Source organism: Salminus brasiliensis, chromosome 1, assembly GCF_030463535.1.
Source record: "Salminus brasiliensis chromosome 1, fSalBra1.hap2, whole genome shotgun sequence".
Lineage (NCBI taxonomy): Eukaryota > Metazoa > Chordata > Actinopteri > Characiformes > Bryconidae > Salminus > Salminus brasiliensis.
Window position 1 is genome coordinate 18,156,252 of NC_132878.1, and position 23,279 is coordinate 18,179,530.

Here is a 23,279-nt window from a genome sequence, read left to right on the forward strand (position 1 = left end):
GTGTCCAGCCTGTTTCACCAGTGTTACATAGTGCAGTTAGCAAGGTGTTTAGCCCAGAGTAACAACAATAAACACACTATTGTTCTAATTACTGGTCAGTGGGTTAGGTCTAAATGCTACATAGTGAAAGATCATTTGAGAAGGCAGGGAAGGCATTCAAATGGTTCTTTGAGTTGTCATAGAGTCAAAAGGGCCATTGCCTTTGCTGATAAATAAATTCAGGGTGGCTTGATATCAGCACATCGGCACTAACAAGCGGCTAAAAGTACCATAGTAAGCATATTGTAACTCACCATAATTACACTGAATTATACTGCATAATTATGGTGAGTTACAAATAATAACGCATAAGTATACTGCATTTTAGTATTTATGCAGGATATGTAAGTGCTTTATAGTGTGTCTTAGCTTAAGTGTTTTAAAGACCTGATCAATTATTAAGATACTTATTCAAGAATGATAATTCTAACCTCAGTGACATAAAACTGGAAAAAAAGAACAAGAAAAAGAAACATGCCGCTTTTTTGCATGCCGTGTAAAAAGCACTTCATCAATAACCAGGGCTATTTTGGTTAGTTTGGTCCAAGATAGTGCTGTGTTACTACATTTTTGTCCTGGAAATGTATGAAAACCAACATATGCATACACACACACACACCATTCAAAATGCTCTTTCAAGCTGCAGGTGAATGAAGGATTATGGAATTATTCAGTCACTAACTGATTATCCCCCACTGTGAGGAGGAAGGGTGTATTAGCTTCGAGGCTTTGATGGAGTTTTACCTCAACCCAGAACACAAAGTCTTCATACTGGAGGTGTGAATTAGTCGCCAAATGTCAGTTATATATTCACCATCATTCGACATCATTCGACACAGCCTTCTTATCTACTGTTGATGAATTCACAGCAAACACAGCAGCATTGTCTCGATATGAAGTACGTTTATCAGTCTTAATATTCGCTTGATTTAGTGTCTAGTCTAAAAATAATTTTTAAGACTTTCCCTCAAATTATATAATCATTTTATTATTAAATTGTATTTTGGTGGTCATGTGTAGATGCTCTGTAGGTATTCAGCTTATTCACTCATGTTTGTGGACACCCTAAATGCCTAAATGTTTGTGGACACCCTTTCCAAGGAATGCAGCTACTTTCAGTTGCACCCATTGCTGACACACAAAGTTTGTCTAGTCCTTGTAGAGACGTGCTGCAAGTAGAATAGGACTCAGAGCAGACAAACATTGGCACCATGCCTAATGCCAGACATGGGCTGGATAGATATAAAGCATTGAGCTGTCGAGGACTGATTGAGCTGTTTTCTGGAATGATGGTGCTTCATCCAACACTTCTGAGGTGGGACGCTGATCATCCAATACCCTAAAATATTAGTACATAAATAGTTTTGTTGAATATTCGTAAATAATATTGGGCCCTCTCGTACACCCTGTGCACAGCATGTCGCAATGCTCATTGCTATCTTACACCCTGCCCTCGGCCTGCGTCGTTTAAATAGCAACAGTGCTTGCGAATATTTCTACACTGAAGGGGCATGGTGGTCTCGAAATGAAGTGTTTTCAGGTAAATTCCTGACAGGTTGCTATGACAGGTGCGCCACTGACAAAAAAAAAAAACCTAGGCAGACATCAACAGTCAGACGTGAATGGCAGTGAATTGTCAACACAAGTGCGTGCCTGCTTTGCACTATTGGGGTTTATTGCACGTTACGCCCAAAACACACCCATAAATAATTAGGAGACTTGGCCTAATGGCACGTTTCAGGGCATACTTTTCCCGTTGTTGCAATAGCAAAAGCACACTGACACGATTGATCTAAAATAGTGATTTTTATATTTGTATATAACAAAGTGTTTAAACAATGACAGTGGCATTAAACAAGGCAGTCAATGAAGCTGAAAGGTTTCTCACATTAAAAGGTTCTGACCGACAGATTGACTTTCTCCATTTTTTTCATTCAAATCATTTGTAGTTTTAAACTTAGACAATTTAGAAATGATAAAGCAGCTAACATTGCATAATAGTAAAAACTGTACAGTGTGTACACATTTCATAAAAAATCCACAAATCCAAATATTACATATTTCAAAGGAAACGCAATTGTAACTCTAAAACAGGTCACATAACATTAGGAGCACTAACAGGGTTGACCATAACAGGGCTGCTGATGCTAAATGCTAAATCTGTAATTACTGGGAATGTAATGAAAGACACGGGAGGCAGCCCAATATTTACATATATATTCAAATTGTAATAATATTTTATTCCTTACCGCATGATTTAAGTGTAACAGGGTAGATGAGTTCTGTTGTCCCAAAGGGTCAAGTGTACAAAACACGCTTTAAAAATGGTCCGAAAATAAAGTAACTTACTGTCTTTTGAATGATATTCTTCAAAATAAAATCACTTGTCTAAAGTCACACGACTCAAGGCATCAGATTTTCTGCTCTTTTTATCTCATCATAACTGGATTGATTGATTAAAATGATATTTATTTAACAATGTATGCATTGAAATATAAATTTGAATCTTTTTATGATTCAAAAAAAAATATTTTCAGCTTCAGTTTTTTTTTATTTGTTCATAATTCATTTTAAAGTAAAAACTGTTTATGCTTAATTAAGCCCAGGGATGTTTTTAAAAGATTTTTTAATATTAATAAAATTATAAAATAAATATTACATTTATATATTTATATAACACATACATGTTTTATTGCCAAATAATATGCAGCTGGATTAATGTATTTGTAAACTATGTATATTTTATTCATTAAAATGGCAATGGGGCAGAGATTGCCCTCAAATGCTGAAGTGACCCATAGGAAGATATGGGGGGATGAGGCCAATGAGGCTAATGTTTAATTCATTGTACAGCCTGATTGTTAATGTATATTGACTTTTCATGGGTGCAGTTATTCTGTGTGCAGTTCCAGTTGAATCAGATGATGTCAGACACTGATCTCTTCTGGCCTTCTCTTCCGCTTCACACTTGTTCTGCAGCTTGTAAAATATTTACAGAAGCACGTAAATAAGTAAGTGTGCTGAAATTAGAATTCATATAAGTTGGCATTCCACGTGTCAGTGCTTCATCCTTGTGGATTTTCTTGTATTTCTCACAGCTTAGTGGTTTACTTAGCATCATTCCATCATTGGGAGCTTTTCAGGAAATGGTGGGAGGAATTTCATGGTACACTCTTAAAAAAATGATCTTCAATGGTTCCTTAGTAACAGCAATGGTTCTATGTAGCTCAAAATATAGACAACTCAAAGAACCTTGGAAAACCTTGAGGAAAAGCCCTGAGCTTTGCTGACTACCACCTATCATTCCGCAGAAACGCTCATCAAATTTAGGGACCCACTGTGGTTTACTCTACAAGATAACATCTAGATTTGTGGACTATCTAGTCAATTCAGATACTTTTAGGTGCACCCAAAACTGGCACAGGTGTTAATTTGATCCCACACACCTTAAGTAATCTCCATGGAAAATGCATTACAGGATGGGACACTCTTTAGAAGCTGCAGATCAATGAAACTGTGTTCTGTGGCGTAATGGAGCTCCCTCCAATACCTTTGGCATGAGTTGTGTGGAGTGGTGTTTGTGATCCAGAACAAATCATCAAAAATCCGTACCTGACCTCACTAATGCTCTCGTGGCTGAGTGCAATACACAGCAGTGTTCCAAAATCTAATGTAAAGGCTTCCCGGAACAGTCTGGGCTGATACTGCAACAAAAGGGAAAACAGTCTATTAATAGCCTTGATTTCAGAAGAAAATGTAGGATAAGAAGATGTCTACAGATGTTTGGACATACAGGGCTGGTCTGAATCAATAACCTCAGAGCAGATTGAAGAACAGAGCAGCTGTATTCCAAGGTCGTCCTATCTAGACGGTTCGATTGCTAAGCTGTATGTAACAGTGTAGGTGAGACTGAAAGCCTGCTGACAGTTTGTGTCCTTTCTTTATTTAATTGTTTGTTTCAATTGATTGTCTGGTCACTGCCTGTTCCAATCGTTCATTCACATTCAGTGAGGCAAAGGGTGTCCACATATAGGGCTGGCGAATCAATGGCAGCTGTATTGAAAGGTGAGTTAAAACACTGCAAAAGGCTGAAGCAGGGAAAGTTCAGCGAAAAATCTTATTAACACGAGTCACCACGCATCCCAGATGCAGTCGATCAGTCAGGACATGTTTTATATCTGATGTTTGCTTCATTAGTTTAGTTTATTGCTAACAAACCACTGACTTCTACTGTCACCAGTCTCATCTCGGTGAAAACACGTCATAATACTAATGTATAAGCTTTGAAAAATTGAAGCAAAAAGCTACGCAAACAAGCTTTAAACAGTCATGAAACAAAGCGGCTGGCCCAATCTTCCACTATAAGTTTGTATTAGTTTTTATAGACAAAGCAAGTCATACCTTATTCTTATTCAACACCACTCGGATTAGTCTGTGCAATACAAATGAAGGTCTGAGTGTGTTTGACTAGCTTGGGAGACATTTTTGGGCATGTACATTTTTGTCCTCCTCTCAGAATTCCAGGATTTACATGGTTAATAGCATGCACATCAAACACTAAAAAACTTTAGTGTAAATTTTCCTGCCAGACTGCATCTATATACTGCGACAATAAAGTACAGAATCAGAATAAACAACTAAATATAATGTGATAAATGTGCAAAACATCTGAAATGCACGGTTGTTCCTGGTATGCAGCGGTCAGTGGCTGTCAAACGTGGTCCAAGGAAGGACAACTGGTCAACAGACAACAGGGCCATGCACGCCCACGGCTCATTGATACGATCCATGCCCAAACCAACCTAGATAAGATAAGATAGTCCTTTATTAGTCCCGCAGTGGGGAAATTCCCAGTGTAACAGCAGAAAGGGATATCAAGACACTCAGTTACACAATACACAATATAAATGAGAATTAAAAGAGCAATAACAATATTATTTACAGCAAAAGACTCTTAATTGCACATGGCGGGGGGTATTGCACATAGTATTCCCTGAACATGAACATGTGTGTGTAGTTAAGTGTGTGTGTATGTGGTCCGCTGGGAGCAGTGTTGGTTGTGTAGTCTGACGGCAGCAGGAAGGAAGGACCTGCGATACCGCTCCTTCACACACTTGGGGTGATGCAGCCTGTCGCTAAAGGAGCTGCCCAGTGCTGCCAGAGTCTCATGCATGGGGTGGGAACCTACAGCACTTGCAGGACTTACAGGTATTGATGCCAGATGACTCCTTCTTGTGGAGTCCATGTCTCATCTGTTTTGGTTACTGTCAAAATATTAGTCAGGTGGTTTTAATGTGCAATAAAATAATAATAATGACAATAATAATAATAATAATAATAATATTAATAAAATGTCTTCCTTATGGTTTATATAGATTTTCAAATCAATAAAATTTTTTTTTTTTTTATCTCAACGCTGAAAAGACCCTGTATAGTGCAAGGCCAAAACCAGGGAAGAAAAAAAAAAGATATATATTAAATTATTATATTTAATTATTTACGTGGAGCGAAGGCCCCAATATCACCGATAGGGGTGGACACCGGTGCTCTCTGCCTGAGTGTATTCTTCAGACCAGTAGCGCCCCCTGTTGAGTGAATGTGCATATATTGTAACTACAGAGCTAACACTGCTTCCACAGCTGGTGTAAAATATCACAAACGACAATAATACTAAGCCATTTTACTGTGTTTACAAAAGGCAGCTCACTGGCTGCGGAGACTTTTGGACTTCTAGACCAGTATCATGAAGAGAGCCATGTTGGAACAGCTCAAGTAGCCGTGAAAAACAGGGGGGTTCTCTTTCACTGCAGTGCACTACTGTTTCCTCCTGTTGGGTGAGGCTCTTTACTGGGCCTCGGTGAATCCTTGCAGTCTTAGTAGTTTTACTTGTGGACAAGTTTAGTAGTGATAAAGAATCCCACACTGAAACGAGTAAAGGTGTGCAGTGCAGGACTGGTGTCTGTTTGGAAGCTCCGCTTGGTACAGCCAGGGGACAACATGGCGCTGCGAGGGTTGAGCTGCTGTGCCCGCTTTCTACTTCATCGTGAGTGTACGGTACTTCGCAGGGCAGTGGCGTCCGACTGTTTCAGGTGCAGAGTTGGAGGTGAGTACTCGGTGTTTGACAGAGTTAGTCCGACATTAGCTGCTTTCTTCTTTGGGTTTAAACACAGTGCCGAGCACGAGGTTCAGCAGCAGGAGCAGGAGCAGGAGCAGCAGCACACAGTCGACATGTAAACACGCTGCCTGCTGGCTACTGGAAAGCACCTTCACCCTGAATGAACTTGAATAGATGTCTTTGTGAGTTTTGAAGGAAAATGCATGCAAGTCTGCATAGTTAAATAATAAAGCTGTAGATAGTGTCATTCAGGGTGATTAGAAATAAAACGTGGCACCTCGGGGTTGTTTAAAGTGGTGGTGACAGGAGCCATAGCTAGCCATCTGCATCGGGACCAGCACTACTTCACATAACGCTGATTGGCTTTGACCACTGTTCATTATGTCTGATATAACGTAATTAAATGACAGTTTTAACGTATAACATATAAGCTGCACGTTGTGGAGGTGAAATAATATCAGAGGAAACTTTCTCATTCAGATCTGACCCCTGTTTTAGCACCACTGTTTTGGTTCCAGTCAACATTTTCATCAGATGCTTTTAATGGCATGGTCGATCTGTGTAACATAAAGGCTCGGATGCAGCTGCTCAGCCCTGGAAACCCATGCTATGAAGCTCTCTACGCACTGTTCCTGATGCCAGCTAATCTGATGGCCACATGAAGTTTGGAGGTCTATAGCGATTGACTCTGCAGAAAGTTGGTGACCTTTGTGCAGAATACGCCTCAGCATCCGCTGACCCCAATTTGACATTTTGCGTGGCCTACCACTTCATGGCTGAGTTGCTGTCGTTCCCAATCGCTTCCACTTTGTTATAATACCACTGACCGTTGACTGTGGAATAAAGGTAAAGGTAAAGGTGCACGTATTTGTCACTGTACACTGTACAGCGAAATGTGTCCTCCACATTTAACCCATCTGTGGTAGTGAACACACACACACACACACACACACACACACTAGTGAACTAGGGGCAGTGAGTACACACACCCCCAGAGCAGTGGGTAGCCAACTCCAGCACTCGGGGAGCAGAGAGGGTAAAGGGCCTTGCTCAAGGGCCAACTGTGGCAGCTTGCCGAGCCCGGGAATCGAACCCACAACCCTGTTATCAATAGCCCAGTGCTCTAACCGCTGAGACGCCACTGCCCACGAATATTTAGAAGTGAGGGAATTTCACGGCTGGACTTTTGCTGCACAGGTGGCATCACACCTATCACGGTAGCATGCTGGAATTCACTGAGCTCCTGAGAGCGACCCATTCTTTCACAAACGTCTGTAGAAGCAGTCTGCATGCCTAGCTGCTTGGTTTTATACACCTGTTCAGCATAAATGTTAGAAAACCTTTAGTTGCCTTTCAGAATCAGCATTGTTTATAGGACATTATACTACATTATACTCCCACAAATATGGGTCACTGACTGCAAACAAGATGTGCGAATTGACCATGTTGCAAAAATGAGTACACACCAATGAAAGTCTTAGAAGCACAGCTAACATTTAGACTACAAAACTGTAATTAACAAGAATTCAATTACGGGTGAGTTTATTTATTCTTTAATCAGGTGTCCAGCAGGCAGTTGTCAATTAAAGGGCGTTACTTAACAAAGAAAACCCCTTCCCATTTCATGCTGTCATCAGTGGCACCACATGGTGTTACAAGACCATCTTCTAAAGAAGTCCAGGCTGTTTGTGGAAGTTATCACCTAAACAGAAGCATTTTAGGATTAGAAGGCTTGATGAAAATCGGCATGCAAGTTGTCTGGGGTGACTGTTTCCCATGACACAATATGGCGTACACTGCGCAGGAATGGCATGCATGGGTGTTGTTATATTATTACGCTTACTTGCATGGTTATAAGTCAAACAAATGTTTTATGAAAGTCAGTCTTGTCAAAATTTTGGAAATTGTTCTTGTGTTCAGTGAGATATTGATTAAAATCAATCAAATGGCGTGTACTCATTTATGCTGAGCACAGTGTATATGCAGAAAAGATTGTAAGACCACATGTAGCTGGGCACCAATGTCATCAATAGGGGTGAGCACTGATGGGCTCTGCTTAAGTAAATATTTTCGGACCACAGATCAAGGTTCAGTGATCTTACAACACTGAACACTAAATAAAAACGTCTTAGTTTGCATTACAGACATGGTGACCTCTGGTTCTCTGACAAAAAGAGTTCAGAAATATTGGTAGAGTTGGTTAAGTTTATCTAAAATGCATAATTTCACTTCAAATCACTCTGCACAACTTCATTTACTCTTCATTGAATTCTGAAGATGTTTTAACTGTGTGATTTCCCCTTTAAGCTACCCATTGAACTATTAATTGGTAGAACACATGGGTGTATCAGTAGTGGGTAACCAAGTATGTTTAAAGGCCCTGCATCCTACAGTTCTTCTCCAGAGGGACACTTATTGTGTGTTTTTATTGACAGTAAACGACAATAATTATGCATTTAAAATGCACAGGTTTTACTGCTTTCCATGTATGTACTGGGGCATGAACAGGGAGATTTGACAGCACCTTTCACACCATTGAGGCAAATAGATGGTGGGTGCTACCCTGTACAGTGATAAAATTGAACAACTCCAACATCTGGGCAGCAAACAGCCCATTAGACGAACTCAGACAAACATAATCAGCAATCATCAATCTTGTGGTGATGTTTCCATAATACATTGAACTCATTTCACAAAAATGAGGAAAAGTGAGACGGTTCCTTTAATATTGAGTCAGATACAACTATATAGATGCAGATACAATCTGCCTTTGTTCTTTAATATATGGGTGATATGGATTGATAATTTACACCTGACCAAATCTCATTGATTCATTTCAGCCAAACGACATCTCCTGTCAGAGGATGTAATTAGGCTTCAAGATTTCCAGCAGAAGAAAGTCGCCCTCAGAGTTCCTGAGAGATCAAAACGTTGGTGGATTCCTGTTTCTCTGATTACTGAGCTTGCTTGTGTGTGTGTTTTTGAGATTTGAGGAATTCTCAGCTTAACATTTAGCAGTCAGGTCGTTAGCCAGCTAGTGTTCATTGTTCAACTAGTATTGTTCATTTGCTTGTTTTTTTTTTTTTTAATTTTTATAAAGCATTTTCTTGTCTGTACATAACTGCATGAAATCTCTGCACTTCTGAACTGGACTGTATAAATCTCAGAACACATCCTCTTTGCCTTTTAAATTGACAGGTCATTATTTCAACGCATTACTTCAGAAAATGGAAAATAATGAGTTAATACTAGACAATGAACTGAAGCGGCTTCTGCATCTCTGCCAGACACCTGAGGATATGGTTATTGCTAGAAAAGTTATGAATAGGTAAGACATTACTGTTTTTCTCCCCTGATTATTAGCAAAGTGAAAGCATGTCAGCAAGCAAACCAAATATCCAAAAAATATCCAGTTTCTTCTCTTCTGCCCCTTTCAGACTACTTCACCACAACCAAACAGGCAGCAGCCATGCACACTGTAAAATTCTAGCTCATTCTTTTCTCTGGGCCTCATTTCCGATCATCTTGCCTTTTTAAACAATCGAATGGCCATAATTACTTGGCCGAGAATGGCTCAGGAGTGAAGGCACAGCCTAAGAAATATCTATATGTCTTGGTTAGATGTGAACTAAGTTCATGCTGGTCGTACTCTGGTTCCCGTGCCTTACGATCTGTTTATATCCTGTGGTATATGCTTACATGTGTACATGCCAAATCCACTTTGACAGATTTTCTTATGCAGGTACCATGAAGCAAATCGCAATGTAGAGTTCAGGTTTGGGCCTTTGTTTATGCGGCTGTGCTATGAGATGGGCCTAGAGGATATGGCATTCGCTGCAATAACTGATCGGGTATGATTGTACACATACAGACACCTAGATGCCTTATAGAGACTTGTATTCTGTTGTGCTAAAGCAAGAGATTCATGGTGAATTTTTAATGTTTGTGAAACAGAAGAATTTCAGAGGGTCAATGAATATCAGTACAGTAAAGGAGAATTAATGGTTTGCACAAACAACAAAATACTTTTACTGTCCTCTCAGCCAGTCACAAGCATCTTGAATCACCAGTTGAAGAGGGGGAAAAACAAAAAAACAACAACAACAAAAAAAACACACCTCTCTGAGGCCTCTCAGTCCTACAGTTAACAATGCACCATTGTACCCATTCCGGTGTAGACAGTGTAGAGGTCTTTAAATCAGTAGACAACATGAGAAAAAAATGAGTTTGTATTCAACATTAAGGTAAACAAGAGTGTATATTATTGTATGGCATAAAAAAGTGATAAGTATGCAAATAAACAAGAAAAAAAAGATAGGAAAAAGATTACCCACTAGCCAAACGTGAAAATATACCATAAAGGTACCATCACTGTTCTTTTATAGAAACAGTAAAATTGGTCATTTAATTTTATTCAGACTACAAACTGTTTTTGAAAGCACAGTTGAAAGAAACCTAGAGTGAAATAAATAAAGTATAGAAAGAATACTGCTAATACTCTTAGTACTCCCTCTGCAGCCCCCTTAAATGCCTTTCATTTTGTCTCACTGCTTCAGTTCTGTTCAGTTCTCGGTTTCAAAGTAGTCTGCTACTGGATGTCAAGCCAGTTAGCTTAAAAAAAAAAAAACAGTTTTTATTTTATTTAAATATAAACTTTAATTTCAGTTCTTTCATGTATAGTTTGCGTCCATGCTTCATATATAGCTGAAGTCAGCATTGCAGTGAGCAGTGTTTGAATTTCTAAACCGAAAGCGGCAGAAACAAGAGAAACAATAGAAGTCAAAGCTGGGTTAAGGCTTGTTCTGTATTGTGTGTTTCTAGAGCAAATATGATAAAATTGGTGAGAATGGGAGGCTGTGATATAGATACATGGTTTTGTGTTCATCAGAAGAGAATCCATGCTGCAGGTGGGGCCGCAGTGGGACATACTGAGTGATATTTGGCTGTTTTTGAAACAGTATTCTAAACTGCGCCATTACTAAAATTTGTTAAAAAAAATTGTAAAGCGGAGAAATTGTAATAAACATGATTCAGCAGTTTACATGAAATGGGAGTAAGTAGCTGGCTCAACGTCTTGTGATCAATATAAACAGACTACTGGAAAATGTTGCAACCTTAGCCACCTCCCTGTTACAGTCGGCATCAATATATATTGATATGTACATTTTAAGAAAAAAATCAAAAACATTGACATTACATTGGCCAACAGATGTGAGTTGTTTGTGTATAGAAATTATGCTAATTGTCTCAACCCCCCCCTCCCTCAGACGCTTACAGGATTTTTCTCGGACATTACGTCTTTTAGCATCGTCATTGATATGCTTTTCACCAAAGGATGCTATGAGGGTGAGTCTCAGTTTAGCATTGCTGTTTTGCCATTTTCTGTCAAATATGTCAAGTTCTGGTAGAATTAAGATGCTTGTTGTTTAGTGGTTGCTTAGTAATCTGTAAATATCTCTTATTTCAAATAGCCCACCACCAGATTGCTTGGTCTGCGGTGCATTTTATAAATGTTAATTTTATAGTTTGAAACCAATCGTATTTTAGCCATTTCCCTGTCTGCTGAGAAAGTCTGTTGCCATGGTGACAGTTGTGCAAGGAGTGGTCCTAGAGAGTGTGTGTGTGTGTGTGTGTGTGTGTGTGTGTGTGTGTGTGTGTGTGTGTGTGTGTGTGTGTGGTCGGTCACAGATGCACTGAAGGTGGTGGGGGAGATGAAAAGCCAAGGCCTATCTTTCAACAAGGACATCTTCACACTGGCCTTCGCTACCTGCTACAAACTAGTATGAATCCTTACATGTTGTTAAGGCCCTTTTCACATGTCCAGTCTGCCACTTCCGTCAGTCTCTGAAGCAGGAGAAGAATTACATTTCCTAAAAGCTAATACACAATATGTCCAGATGTTTGTGGACACCCTTTTTTGTTTGAGAGTTCAGCTGCATTAAAGTGTACCTCAAATACCAAATACACTCACAGGTTGTATGATCTCATTAGAAAGTCCCCCAGCATTGAGCTATAAGGCAGTGAAACTGTGTTCTCTGGAGTGATGGAGCTCCTATGGAATGAGTTATGGTGGTGAGTGGTTCGTGATCCTAACTAACAATCAGACATTAGTGCTGGACCTCATTAATGCCACTAATGGTTTACAGATCATTATTAGAGCAAAATGGTGACAAACTCTTGATTTTGGAAGAACACAGCTTGCATAACCTCCACAGAGAAGCGTTAGATGAGAGATTTTTCACAAGCGTTTGACCAACTTGCACTGAATACAAGTTGCCCTTAAAATGGAATATCACAGAGCTGACAAAGCTTCGTGGTGTGCTAGACTCGTGACCCTAAGGGACGCAAGGTTGAGTGCCCTCAACCTTACCTGCTTTTAGAAACCAATGGAAATGGCAATCTGATATTTTGAAAAAGGCCAATGACGCAACTTCTACTACTGATGATCTCTAAATAAAGAGGGGGAACATGGATTGTAAGATTGGGGCATGTGTACCAGTCTTTAGATCAATTTATAGCTTATAGTACATTTCTAAGAGAAGCTATGTTTTGTAAGTGTAGCGTTCATGAAAATGTACTTGTGTTGTCATTGTATGTTGATTTTTATTTATTTTATTTTATTTATTTTATTTATTTATTTTTAAACACCCTGTACCTTCATCATTGATAGAACACCCCTAAGTCATATCGTATTTGCTTGAACCTGTTGGAAGAAGCGCAGATCAATAACCAAGTAATCTCCAATCAAGCGTATTGCTGTGCAGTTGCCCTGGCCCTCAAACAAGTAAGTTTTTCACGCCTTTGGAATCAGCTGTCCTGCACCAAGAATCTGACACCCTCACAGGTGTTAGATCACCTGGTACAAATATGCAGCAAATAAGCACTGGTGGCTCAGCGGTTAGAACACTGGGATATTGATTGATTATTATTATTATTTGTTTTTTAATTTTGTAAAAGCTTAGATATTTTGCAGTTAAATTTGAAGTATATTCAGGACAGTTCCTGTTTACACTAGAAGAGGGACAAATCTGCAATGCTTCTTCATATAGAGGAAGACTATATGCTAGAGACTCAATCAGCTGATTGCTGATTAAGTATTTCCTTTGCTTGTTTTAACGACATGCTTGGACGAGAACACTAACATCTGATTTTGATGTCAGCTAAGGAACTTAAAGGGAAACCAGTGGTGTTCTGTAGGACTCCCTGCCACAAATAGCTGTGGCATCAATGAGGATCGAAACCTTGATCTCCCAGTGATTGAGCCACTGCTTAGATTGCTGTGCTACCTGGGTGTCCTTGCAAAATGGGCTGTTGCTCAGGTCGTGTCTGTTTAATTAGGTTGTACTGACTAAAACAACGATAATAATCATATAATAATAATCACGTTACATTAAATGTGTGCATCAGATTTGATGTGAAGGTTTTAAAGCTTTAAATCTGCAGAAGATATTAGACCAAAAGAAGACAACAATCTGTCATCTGCATTTTATTTTTTACATGATAGTGGAAATGTTAGGGCTTAAAAGCCATGCTTTGCCTTGTTTGGGTTTTACACTCGCTGCTGCCATCCATGTGTACTTTAGGTGTGAGACTTTATTTCTCCTTTAATTTATATAAAAGCTGTGATCACTTTGGGGTCCAACATTTCTGACATGAACTGCTTTTCATTTAATGATTTGGGCAGATTTTGTGCTCCTTACCACAACCGCAGGGGTGCCTCACTTATTAACGTCTCTTCGTTGTTTTTGACTGAGCCTGAAGCCTAATCGCATTAAAAAAAACAATAAAAAAATCCTACACCCCTTAACCAAGTAAATGTGTGTAGTCTCCACTTTTAGTCTCCCACTCCGCCGCATTCTCGCTCTCTCCTGTGGGTGGGTGCCTAAGTGGCCAGGCAGAGCCTGCGCAACTACCATCACCTTAATGATGAAGTTGCATGAATCAGCCACAGTGCTTTAGTTCTGTAGTCAGTATTAACAGTGTTTGAATCTTTGTGAGGTTTCAGATTATGGAGGTAAAGTTAAACTCAATTAAAGGTGCTTTAAAAGGTTTCTTTGAGCAATTTAATAGAAGAACCACTTTTGGCTCCATAAAAATGAATAATAGAGACGCGAGTGTGAGCACCCTTCAGCTGATGTAAAGATTCTTTCCCTATTATTGGGTTCGTCACACTCACACATCTCTCTTACAAACATGATTATTCTACGCCATCCCTCAAAGAACCATTTGAAGCACCTTTTCATTTTTGAAGTGTACGTTCAACCAGGAGTTACTATGCTAACCACTGTGCTGCTGTGACTAATGCAAGTAGGAAACAGGCCAATCATCCAAAACCTGACCTTTCATAGAAGAGGGAAAAACTCCTGCTGGGTTGTGTTGCTGTGGCTACACCACTGTTAGTCTTGCGTCATAGTCTAAATTGCCCACACAGTCCCGGTCAGGCAGAGAAGTGTTTTTTCTCTAGCTCCATTCACTCTATTCTAAATATTGTTTAGCATTTCTCATTACTCTTTTCTTTTGTCTTTTACTTCCTGCTTTTTCAAATTGCAGAATGACACAGAGCGAGCACATGGCATCTACTCTCAGATCATAAAACCAGACAGTGGGGTTTGCCGAAACATGAGGGTAAGTTACTCTTTGTGTTTGCATGTGTGTAAACTTTAGACAGACAGGCTGAGGCTGAGCTGTGGTTTTATGCTGTGCTTTTCTAGGTGCTGATGTTGGTCATGGCAGGATCAATCAGAGATGCAGTTACGGTCCTCAAAATGGACCTATTGTCCAAGAGATCGAAGTTTGTTAGAAAAACTGAATTTTCCCAGGAAGTGGTGAGAACCTATATCATCAAAACCACAGTAACTGCACCCAACATCTGCCATTCATTTGAAAGGAAGGAACACATTATGTTGCAAAAACAGTATCTGTTCAATGGCTATACTATCTAGATGCACCAGGGTAATTATTATGTGGTTGATCCAGGAATTTTCTAACATATTGGGGCATCAGCTATTTTAAGTCTGATCCCGGAGCTGACAAACAACAACAGATCTCAGTTCAGAGAGTAAACCACTATGCACACGCAAGCAAAATGATTCCTGTGTAGTGTTTTAAAGGAACTGGGAGCTTTATGGTCAGGGAGGTCAGTCAGACTGGATTATACTTACCCTCTGGAGTCTACAAACATTCCAGCACAGCAAATTAGATATTTCCATTAATATCTTTGTAATGAAACAGCACAAATACGGATCAAACGTCCTGAAAATGTAGAGCCTGCCCTGTTGATTGCATCTCATTGCCAGATCGTACGTGACTCACATCTGGAGTTATGAGACTGTGAAGGGGGGTCAAGATGCGTGTCTCTGCCTCTCGCCCTGTCTAACTGGTAGATTCATGTGTCTGCCATCTGCCTCTCATATGTAGTTGTGGTGGATCTGTGCGTCTGTGTGTGATGCTCCTCTCTGCCTCTGGCCATATATGTACTGTTTAATTCATACAATCCACTACTTTTGTAAAGTCTGGTTAAACTATTTCAAGCGCCAGCATAATCCGTCCACATGAGTAAAGGTATGTTTTTACAAAAAATATATAGAATTTCTATAAAAAAAATCTTCAGTTTTTCAGGTTAAAGGTCAGAGTATCTCTTCACATAGCACTGTAGGTCACGTAATAGAGAGAGCTGAGATTGTTCTGAACATTTTGATATACAACATGGGAGTATTATCATATGCAAGTGCCTTTAAAGGCAAAATGTCCTTAGATTGCAGACACTGTACGTTATGGTCATTAAAAAAAAACCTACTAGACTCTGTTAGTTTTATTTGTTACTTTGGCATATATTCATTTCTGAAGTTGCATTCACTCATCTGCAGTGTCTTAGCTAACCTCATGCTATTGAGATTTTTCAGACGACGTTAAATCCGAGAGGGTTTATTGTAAAAAAAAAAAAATGGCATCCAGTGCTTGGTCTGACACCTGGTCTGTTTAGATCACTGTGAAAGTCTCTATTGTTGTGCATCACCTTTCTTTTTTTTTATAGTGAAAGTACCCCCAAGTGGTCAATCCTAGACCCCCATCTAGAGAAATCCACTCAAAGAGAAGACACACATTCACTAAGCAGCAGCAGTGATCACATTGAAGGACTGACAAATCAATAAAAGGACAATTCAGTTGTAAATAATGTCATGGCTCTGTATTTCCCACAGTTAGATGTGTTAAGAGAGAGAAGTGCAGACGGACCTTGGGAGAAACTGGCAGAGCAGGTGGTGAGACGACTGCAGCAAGCCGGTCAAGTGACTGAGCAGAACATGGACGACTTGTTGTGCTACACACCCTCAGGACAAAAGAGACCTATGAGTGTTGTGGAAGATGACAGGGGGAGGGCCAACAGAAGGATTTGGATCCCTCTGCCGCCCACACTGCCGTCAAAATGAATGCACAGACACAAAGAATGTCCACTATTGAAATTCACTGTCTGTGTCTGGACTTATGATACCAGTTGCTATACACTGGTCAGCTATAACATTAATACTCCCTGTGTCATATTGAGTAAATCCCCCTTGTGCCACTGCAGCAGTTTTGAGCATTTAGGGCAGGAACTTCACAAGACCTGAAGGTGTTCTGTGGCATCTGGCACCAAGATCTGTACATAGTGAGCTAGTGCTCACAATCAGTGAGCCTTAGGTGCCCTTAACCCTGTTGCTGGTTCATCAGATGTCCTGTCTTGGAACACTTTTGGTAGTTACTGACCACTGCATACCAGGAACACCCCACAAGGCCTGTCTGATGTTTTGGAGATGTTCTGACCCAGTCATCTAGCCATCACAGTTTGGTTAGCCAGTTTCAATGCTTTCAACACATCACCTTCAAGAACTGACTGTTTACTCGCTGCCTATTATATCCACTGTTTGACAAATGCCACTGTAGATGAGATATATGTAGTGTTTTTCACTTTACAACGTCCGTAGAGTTAATGTTATGACTGATTGGTGTATGCACATGTGTGTGTGTGTGTCATGTCTTTTCAAGAATCATGAAAAGAAGACCAATTGCTGATCATTCAGATTACATCAATGAGTTCTTGGATTTGGGTTAATTCAGGTTACTTAACTATTAAAGCTTTGTTACCTGTACAAAGTTAAAGCAATCCTCAAATTGAGGGCATGGTTTCCTTACCTCGTGTTTTCAGTTGTGGCCTCATAGGTTGGTATTTCTAACATTTTGAAGATTGCAGCCAGAGTTCAGTGTTGAACTTGGACAAGGCCAGGAAAAGAGGCTTTTCACTCACTGGAAAACAGTTTCATCTTTCTGGTGATGAAGCTCAGTTTAACGACTTATATATTTGAGGGCTGTTGATTCAGATCTTTTGAAAGAGATCATCAGAGATCATCAGAGGTGGAATTATGAACAAAATAAAATAAAATAAAATAGTGCAAGTAAAACCTGTGCTGTCAAAGTGGTCTTTGTTGTGGTGTGCAGTGTCCAGACGAGGAGGACCACCGCTCATGTAACCTGACCAACTAATGAACATCTTCAGGATTATGTGAATACTGGAGCAATGTTTAAAGTTGGAACTAAATCCCCCTCAGAAAAGCTTTCTCACAACCATGCGGTAGCTGGAAAGCCACCATCACAGCACTTAAAACATCATGAATCCATAAGCCAGTTAAGTGACTGTACTTTTGTGGTGACCAAGTCAAAAAGTGTATACTAATATTACAAAAATACAAAAATTAAATCCCTCAGTTTTTTTCTGCAAAACTGTAAACAGGGCTTGTGTTAACTGCACCTTTTGTGATTTAGGTTCTCCCTTGGGTCAACTCACTTTATCTTTGACAAAGGATGGGAATATAATGTTAGTAATTTTACAAAATTATCTTATGTGCTAAATTTAGCTGAATTCTGTATTCAAATCAAATCAATCTTTGTCACATACATAGTCATATACTAGTAATGCAATGCTCTGATGAAACTGATGATGACTAAAATAAAATAATGAGTATAATAAAGATATTGAGATAAGGAATAAAAATACCTGCACAAAAATCATTCAAAAATTATTAAACTTTATTTTGTACTCCGAGAATAAGCATCTCTCTGCCAGTGGATAACGCTGTTAGTGCTGCAACGGTTTAATAGAATTCTGTACCAACCATGATGGCTATTTGAGTTACATTATGAGGACAAAAGTATTGGGACACTTGCTCATTCATCGTTTCTTTTAAAATCAAGACAATTAAAAATAAAAACCTTTATCCTGCTTTAATTGGAATCTGCTGTTCAGGGAAGGCATTTCTGTGCAGGACTTGATTGGGTTCAGCGACAAGAGCCTTAATGAGGTCAGGATGTTGGATAATCACATATTGGATGGAGCACATGGATCATTTTGTAGAACACAGTCCTTCCACTGCTCCACAGCTCAATTCAAGGAGCGTTATACCGCTCTATTTGGACATTGGGCATGGTGCCAATATGTGCATGTTTATTTGTTCCAGAAAGTCCTATTCTATTGGCATTCTAATGCATTCATCAGAAGAGGTGTCCACAAACATTTGGACATACAGTGTATTTACGCAATGTATGTCGACATGAGACACTGTGATTTTTGACACCATGCATGATTTCTACCATTCGGCCACTAGGGCTAGTAGGGCCCATGCGACACGCCAAATCACGCACCCTTGTGACCCCCTTCACCCTCACCGATCCGACAGGCGCTAGGACCCAGGACCCGCGCAGGGGCTTATGACTGTAAATGCGCTCGTCTGACTGGATCCTGTAGCTGAACAGGAATGTTCTGCCCTGCTTGGGCCCGCGTATGAGACTCACCCGAGCCCAGCAGCCGAGAGGACACTTCTCTGAGGTGGATTCGTGAGCTGAACGTAGCAGAAAAAAAAGAAAGAAAAGACCGGACTAATCCAAAAGAACCACAGGCCTTTATTTCACCGCAGATCTCCTGTGACTGACTGTCACTCGGTCACCATCGCAGACAGCGGGGCGAGCCAAGATGGAGTGCCAGTGGAAGCCAGACGAGCAGGGACTTCAGCAAATCTTACAGCTCTTGAAGGAGTCTCAGTCTCCCGACACAAGCACGCAGAGATCCGTCCAACAAGTATCCTTCGCTGCTGCTGTGGACGATTTGTCGTCTTTACAGCAATGCGTAGATCGGCTCGCTGGGGCATGAGTCACGATGCTCCGCGACCGTTAACGTTAGCCAGCTAGCTTACATGGCTGGCTAGCTCGCTAACTAAGCTGAGCAGCGCCGAGTGTGTGTGTGTGTGTGTGTGTGTGTGTGTGTGTGAGTGTGTGTGTGTGTGTGTGTGAGAGAGAGAGCCTGGTTCTGCTTACATGAGCTTCTGTCAGGTAGTTTTACTCGGACTTTAGCTAGCTACCTCACATTTGAACCGACAGTGTGGCAAAGCACAGGGAATTAGCTAGCTAGCAATGTTCAGCTGAACTGATGTGTAGCACTAGCTCACTCCGACTCAGCTAGCAGCTGTTTACCTGTGCCGAGGAGCAACAGCCGTGTCTTATCAGATAAAGCTACTAGCTAATGTCTGATATAACTACATATTTCTGTATCACGCTAGACGATAACTTAATAACGTCGGGTTCTCGTAATGCTTCAGCTTTTTTCCGTCAATAGCGTACTAATGACCCCCAGCAGTCGCTAGCCAGCTAGCTATAACTAGCTATAACGCCTCAATTTCAGCATGTTATTAGCTAGCACTAGCAATATTAGCTCACTATTATTCAAATAAATCTTCAAATTAGTCTTATTCTCACGCCTGTATAAAGGGGATGTGAAGGTGAGGGGATATCTTGGGTGTCTGTTATCCCCTCAGGTCAGTAGAGTATTAGTAGCTGGCACTAGCTGGATACACAGGTTATATGACCTGTACACACTGTCGCACAGAGAAACACAGCATACACAAAGTCATATACTCTAACTGTACACATCATCATATACTCTAACTGTACATATCATCATATACTCTAACTGTACACATCATCATATACTCTAACTATACAGATCATCATATACTCTAACTATACACATCGTCATATACTCTAACTGTACATATCATCATATACTCTAACTATACACATCATCATATACTCTAACTATACACATCGTCATATACTCTAACTGTACATATCATCATATACTCTAACTGTACATATCATCATATACTCTAACTATACACATCGTCATATACTCTAACTGTACATATCATATACTCTAACTATACATATCATATACTCTAACTGTACACATCATCATATACTCTAACTGTACACATCATCATATACTCTAACTATACATATCATATACTCTAACTGTACACATCATCATATACTCTAACTGTACATATCATCATATACTCTAACTGTACACATCATCATATACTCAAACTGTACATATCATCATATACTCTAACTATACATATCATATACTCTAACTATACATATCATATACTCTAACTGTACACATCATCATATACTCTAACTGTACATATCATCATATACTCTAACTGTACACATCATCATATACTCAAACTGTACATATCATCATATACTCTAACTATACATATCATCATATACTCTAACTGTACACATCATCATATACTCTAACTGTACACATCGTCATATACTCTAACTATACACATCATATACTCTAACTGTACATATCATCATATACTCTAACTATACACATCATCATATACTCTAACTATACACATCATCATATACTCTAACTGTACACATCATCATATACTCTAACTGTACACATCATCATATACTCTAACTGTACACATCATCATATACTCTAACTATACACATCGTCATATACTCTAACTGTACACATCATCATATACTCTAACTATACACATTGCTTTACTCACCAAAATCACCCTCTAGGTCCATCTCTGGGGAGCGTCAAGTCTGTGTTATTTAATATGATCAATATTACTATGTTAAAGTACTGTCAATAGTGGACCAATGACCCCGACCAGTAGCTGACTAGCCATATCGGCTCAGATTTGGCATGTTATTAGCTATATTATCTCACTATTATGAAAATAAATAATCAGATTACTATTATTCTTACACCTCGTTTTCACAGGTGTGAAGGTGAGTGGAAATCTTGGGGCCTGCTGTCCCCTCAGATCTGTCGAGCATTAAGATACACAGGGGTGTATGGCCTGTACACCCTGTCATTCAGAATACACAGCATTTAGCTAGCTACAATGTAGCTATACACATCATCATACACACTATACAAGACTATAATTCAGAATACACAGCATACACACAAACTATACACATTGCTTTACCCAACCCAACTGTTATCCACACCGTCTTTCAAAATCACCCTCTAGGTCCATTTTTGGGGAGCATCAAGCCTGTGTTATTTAATATGATCAATATTACTATGTTAAAGTACTGTCAATACTAATGACCCCGACCACTAGCTGACTAGCCATAACGGCTCACATTCAGCAGGTTATTAGCTATATTGTCTCACTATTATGAAAATAAAAAATCTCGTTTTCACAGGTGCTGTTCCCCAGTAGAACATCAGATGCACAATATGTTATATGTGTCATACATCTTATACACACTGTCTTTCAGAACAGTATACAGGATATACACACTATAAACAAAATATACACAGCACTATTATCCACACTACACTACAAAATAAGGCAAAGTGGGCCACAGTGTTTAATTTTGACATACCTATTTGTATGACATTTTTATGACGATTAAATTGAAATATGTGTTTATGTGTATTTGCTCTGCATGTGTTTTTACCTTCTTTCTGTGGGGTTATGAGTTCAGGGGTAAGGAAACATGCTGATGCACTGTGTAGCTGTTGTAGCACTGTGTAGCAGTAACGATGGGCTGGGGATAGAAGCTGTCTTGGAGCCGGCTGGTTCTTGACCTTAAGCTACCGTTTGCCAGACGGCAGCACCAAGAACAGACCGGGGCTTGGGTGGCTGATTTGTCTTGTGATCCTCTGTGTCTTCCTCAGACAGGAGTCAGTATATCAGAGTAGTTAATTAAGAATGTGTTGGACTGGATAAAGCTAAGCCCAGCTCTGATGAAGGTAGAATGGTATATTGCACTGCACAGGTGGAGCACATTGACACATCAGATACATTCATTCGAAGTGGGTGTTTTTTGTCTAAATATAGAGGTATTAGGGTTAGCACTGTGTATTGCTAAGTTGCTAAATTTACAGTACATGCGTGTCTACAACGACCCACACATACAGTATTCCATTAAGTGGCAGCTAACAACTTGCACTAATTCTTCTTCTTGTGCCACCATGAGAAAGTGTTGTCCTTAACGATCTTCACAGAAACTTGAACAGCTCAATCAGTTTCCGGACTTCAACAATTACTTGATATTTGTTCTCACAAAGCTGAAATCAGAAGGTAAAGTGTCCTGTACTTAGATATAGCTGTCAGTTCTGTTATTTATCTGATATTATATAATATTTAATTGAATAATATGGTGGATAATTATTTATGGAAAGTAACAGCATGAATACTTAATTATTTCTAATAGCATATCATGTATTTTAAGTGGTCAGCACTGACATTCTCACTTTATATATGGTTGTAGTAAAAAAAAAAGCCATGTGTAATGTCAATAGGAGAAACTGACCGTATTTATTATAGATGCACTGATATTGTAAGTTGATGCCAATATCTGATAGTGTTCCCAATAGGGCTGGGCCATATCTAGTAATATTTATTTATTCTAAACTATTTTATATAAAATATTATTAAAAATATAATAATAATAATAATAATAATAATAATAATATTTAAAACCTGCTCTGCAGGTTACCATTTGTGTGCGTCTGATGATGTCCATATGTATGGTCCACATATGTATCCCTAATCTCAGGGTTGTGGGTTCGATGCCCAGGTCCACTAAGCCGCAGCTTTTGGACCCTAAAGCAAAGTCCTTAACCCTCTCTGGACAGTGGGGTGCTGTAAGCATAGCTGGCCCTGTGTGCTGAGCCTGGCTTTTTAAACTGGGATCTAAGCAAATTATTAATATGTATTTTAGTCCATCCCTAATATTTGAGCTTCTGTACAGTAGATATCCCTTGAGC

At 39.6% G+C, this 23,279-nt stretch overlaps 2 protein-coding genes across 5 annotated transcripts in view; both read left to right on the forward strand.

Annotated features, from left to right (window-relative positions):
• Positions 1–5,931: 5,931 nt before the first annotated feature.
• On the forward strand, positions 5,932–17,589 carry ptcd2 (pentatricopeptide repeat domain 2). Of its 3 annotated transcripts, none has more exons than XM_072673891.1 (10): positions 5,932–6,142; positions 8,995–9,084; positions 9,353–9,482; positions 9,897–10,005; positions 11,422–11,500; positions 11,843–11,934; positions 12,825–12,938; positions 14,705–14,779; positions 14,866–14,979; positions 16,188–16,323. In XM_072673891.1, exons 1-10 carry the CDS (start codon positions 6,037–6,039, stop codon positions 16,188–16,190), a joined length of 912 nt encoding a protein of 303 aa, XP_072529992.1. In that variant the 5' UTR covers positions 5,932–6,036; the 3' UTR covers positions 16,191–16,323. The 3 variants fall into 3 exon arrangements, with proteins under 3 accessions (XP_072529992.1, XP_072529977.1, XP_072529984.1); XM_072673876.1 differs by lacking the exon at positions 16,188–16,323 and adding an exon at positions 16,354–17,589 and having other exon boundaries at positions 5,998–6,142; XM_072673883.1 differs by lacking the exons at positions 5,932–6,142; positions 16,188–16,323 and adding exons at positions 6,157–7,000; positions 16,354–17,589.
• Positions 17,590–18,438: 849 nt separating this feature from the next.
• The window catches only part of tnpo1 (transportin 1), a 28,598-nt gene continuing 23,757 nt past the window's right edge, over positions 18,439–23,279 (forward strand). The window contains exons 1-2 of one of the 2 annotated variants that reach the window (XM_072673864.1): positions 18,439–19,259; positions 22,515–22,590. In XM_072673864.1, the coding sequence (XP_072529965.1) occupies positions 19,155–19,259; positions 22,515–22,590 (181 nt within the window). In that variant the 5' untranslated portion in view covers positions 18,439–19,154. The remainder of the gene's footprint in view (positions 19,260–22,514; positions 22,591–23,279) is intronic. The other variant, XM_072673856.1, reaches the window with a different exon arrangement.

Coding starts and splice junctions, on each gene's coding strand:
- ptcd2 (XM_072673876.1), top strand. CDS start 6,037: ATGGCGCTGCGAGGGTTGAGCTGCTGTGCCCGCTTTCTACTTCATCGT. Junction 9,483..9,896: donor GCTAGAAAAGTTATGAATAG/GTAAGACATTAC, acceptor TTTCTTATGCAG/GTACCATGAAGCAAATCGCA. Junction 12,939..14,704: donor TTGCCCTGGCCCTCAAACAA/GTAAGTTTTTCA, acceptor TTCAAATTGCAG/AATGACACAGAGCGAGCACA.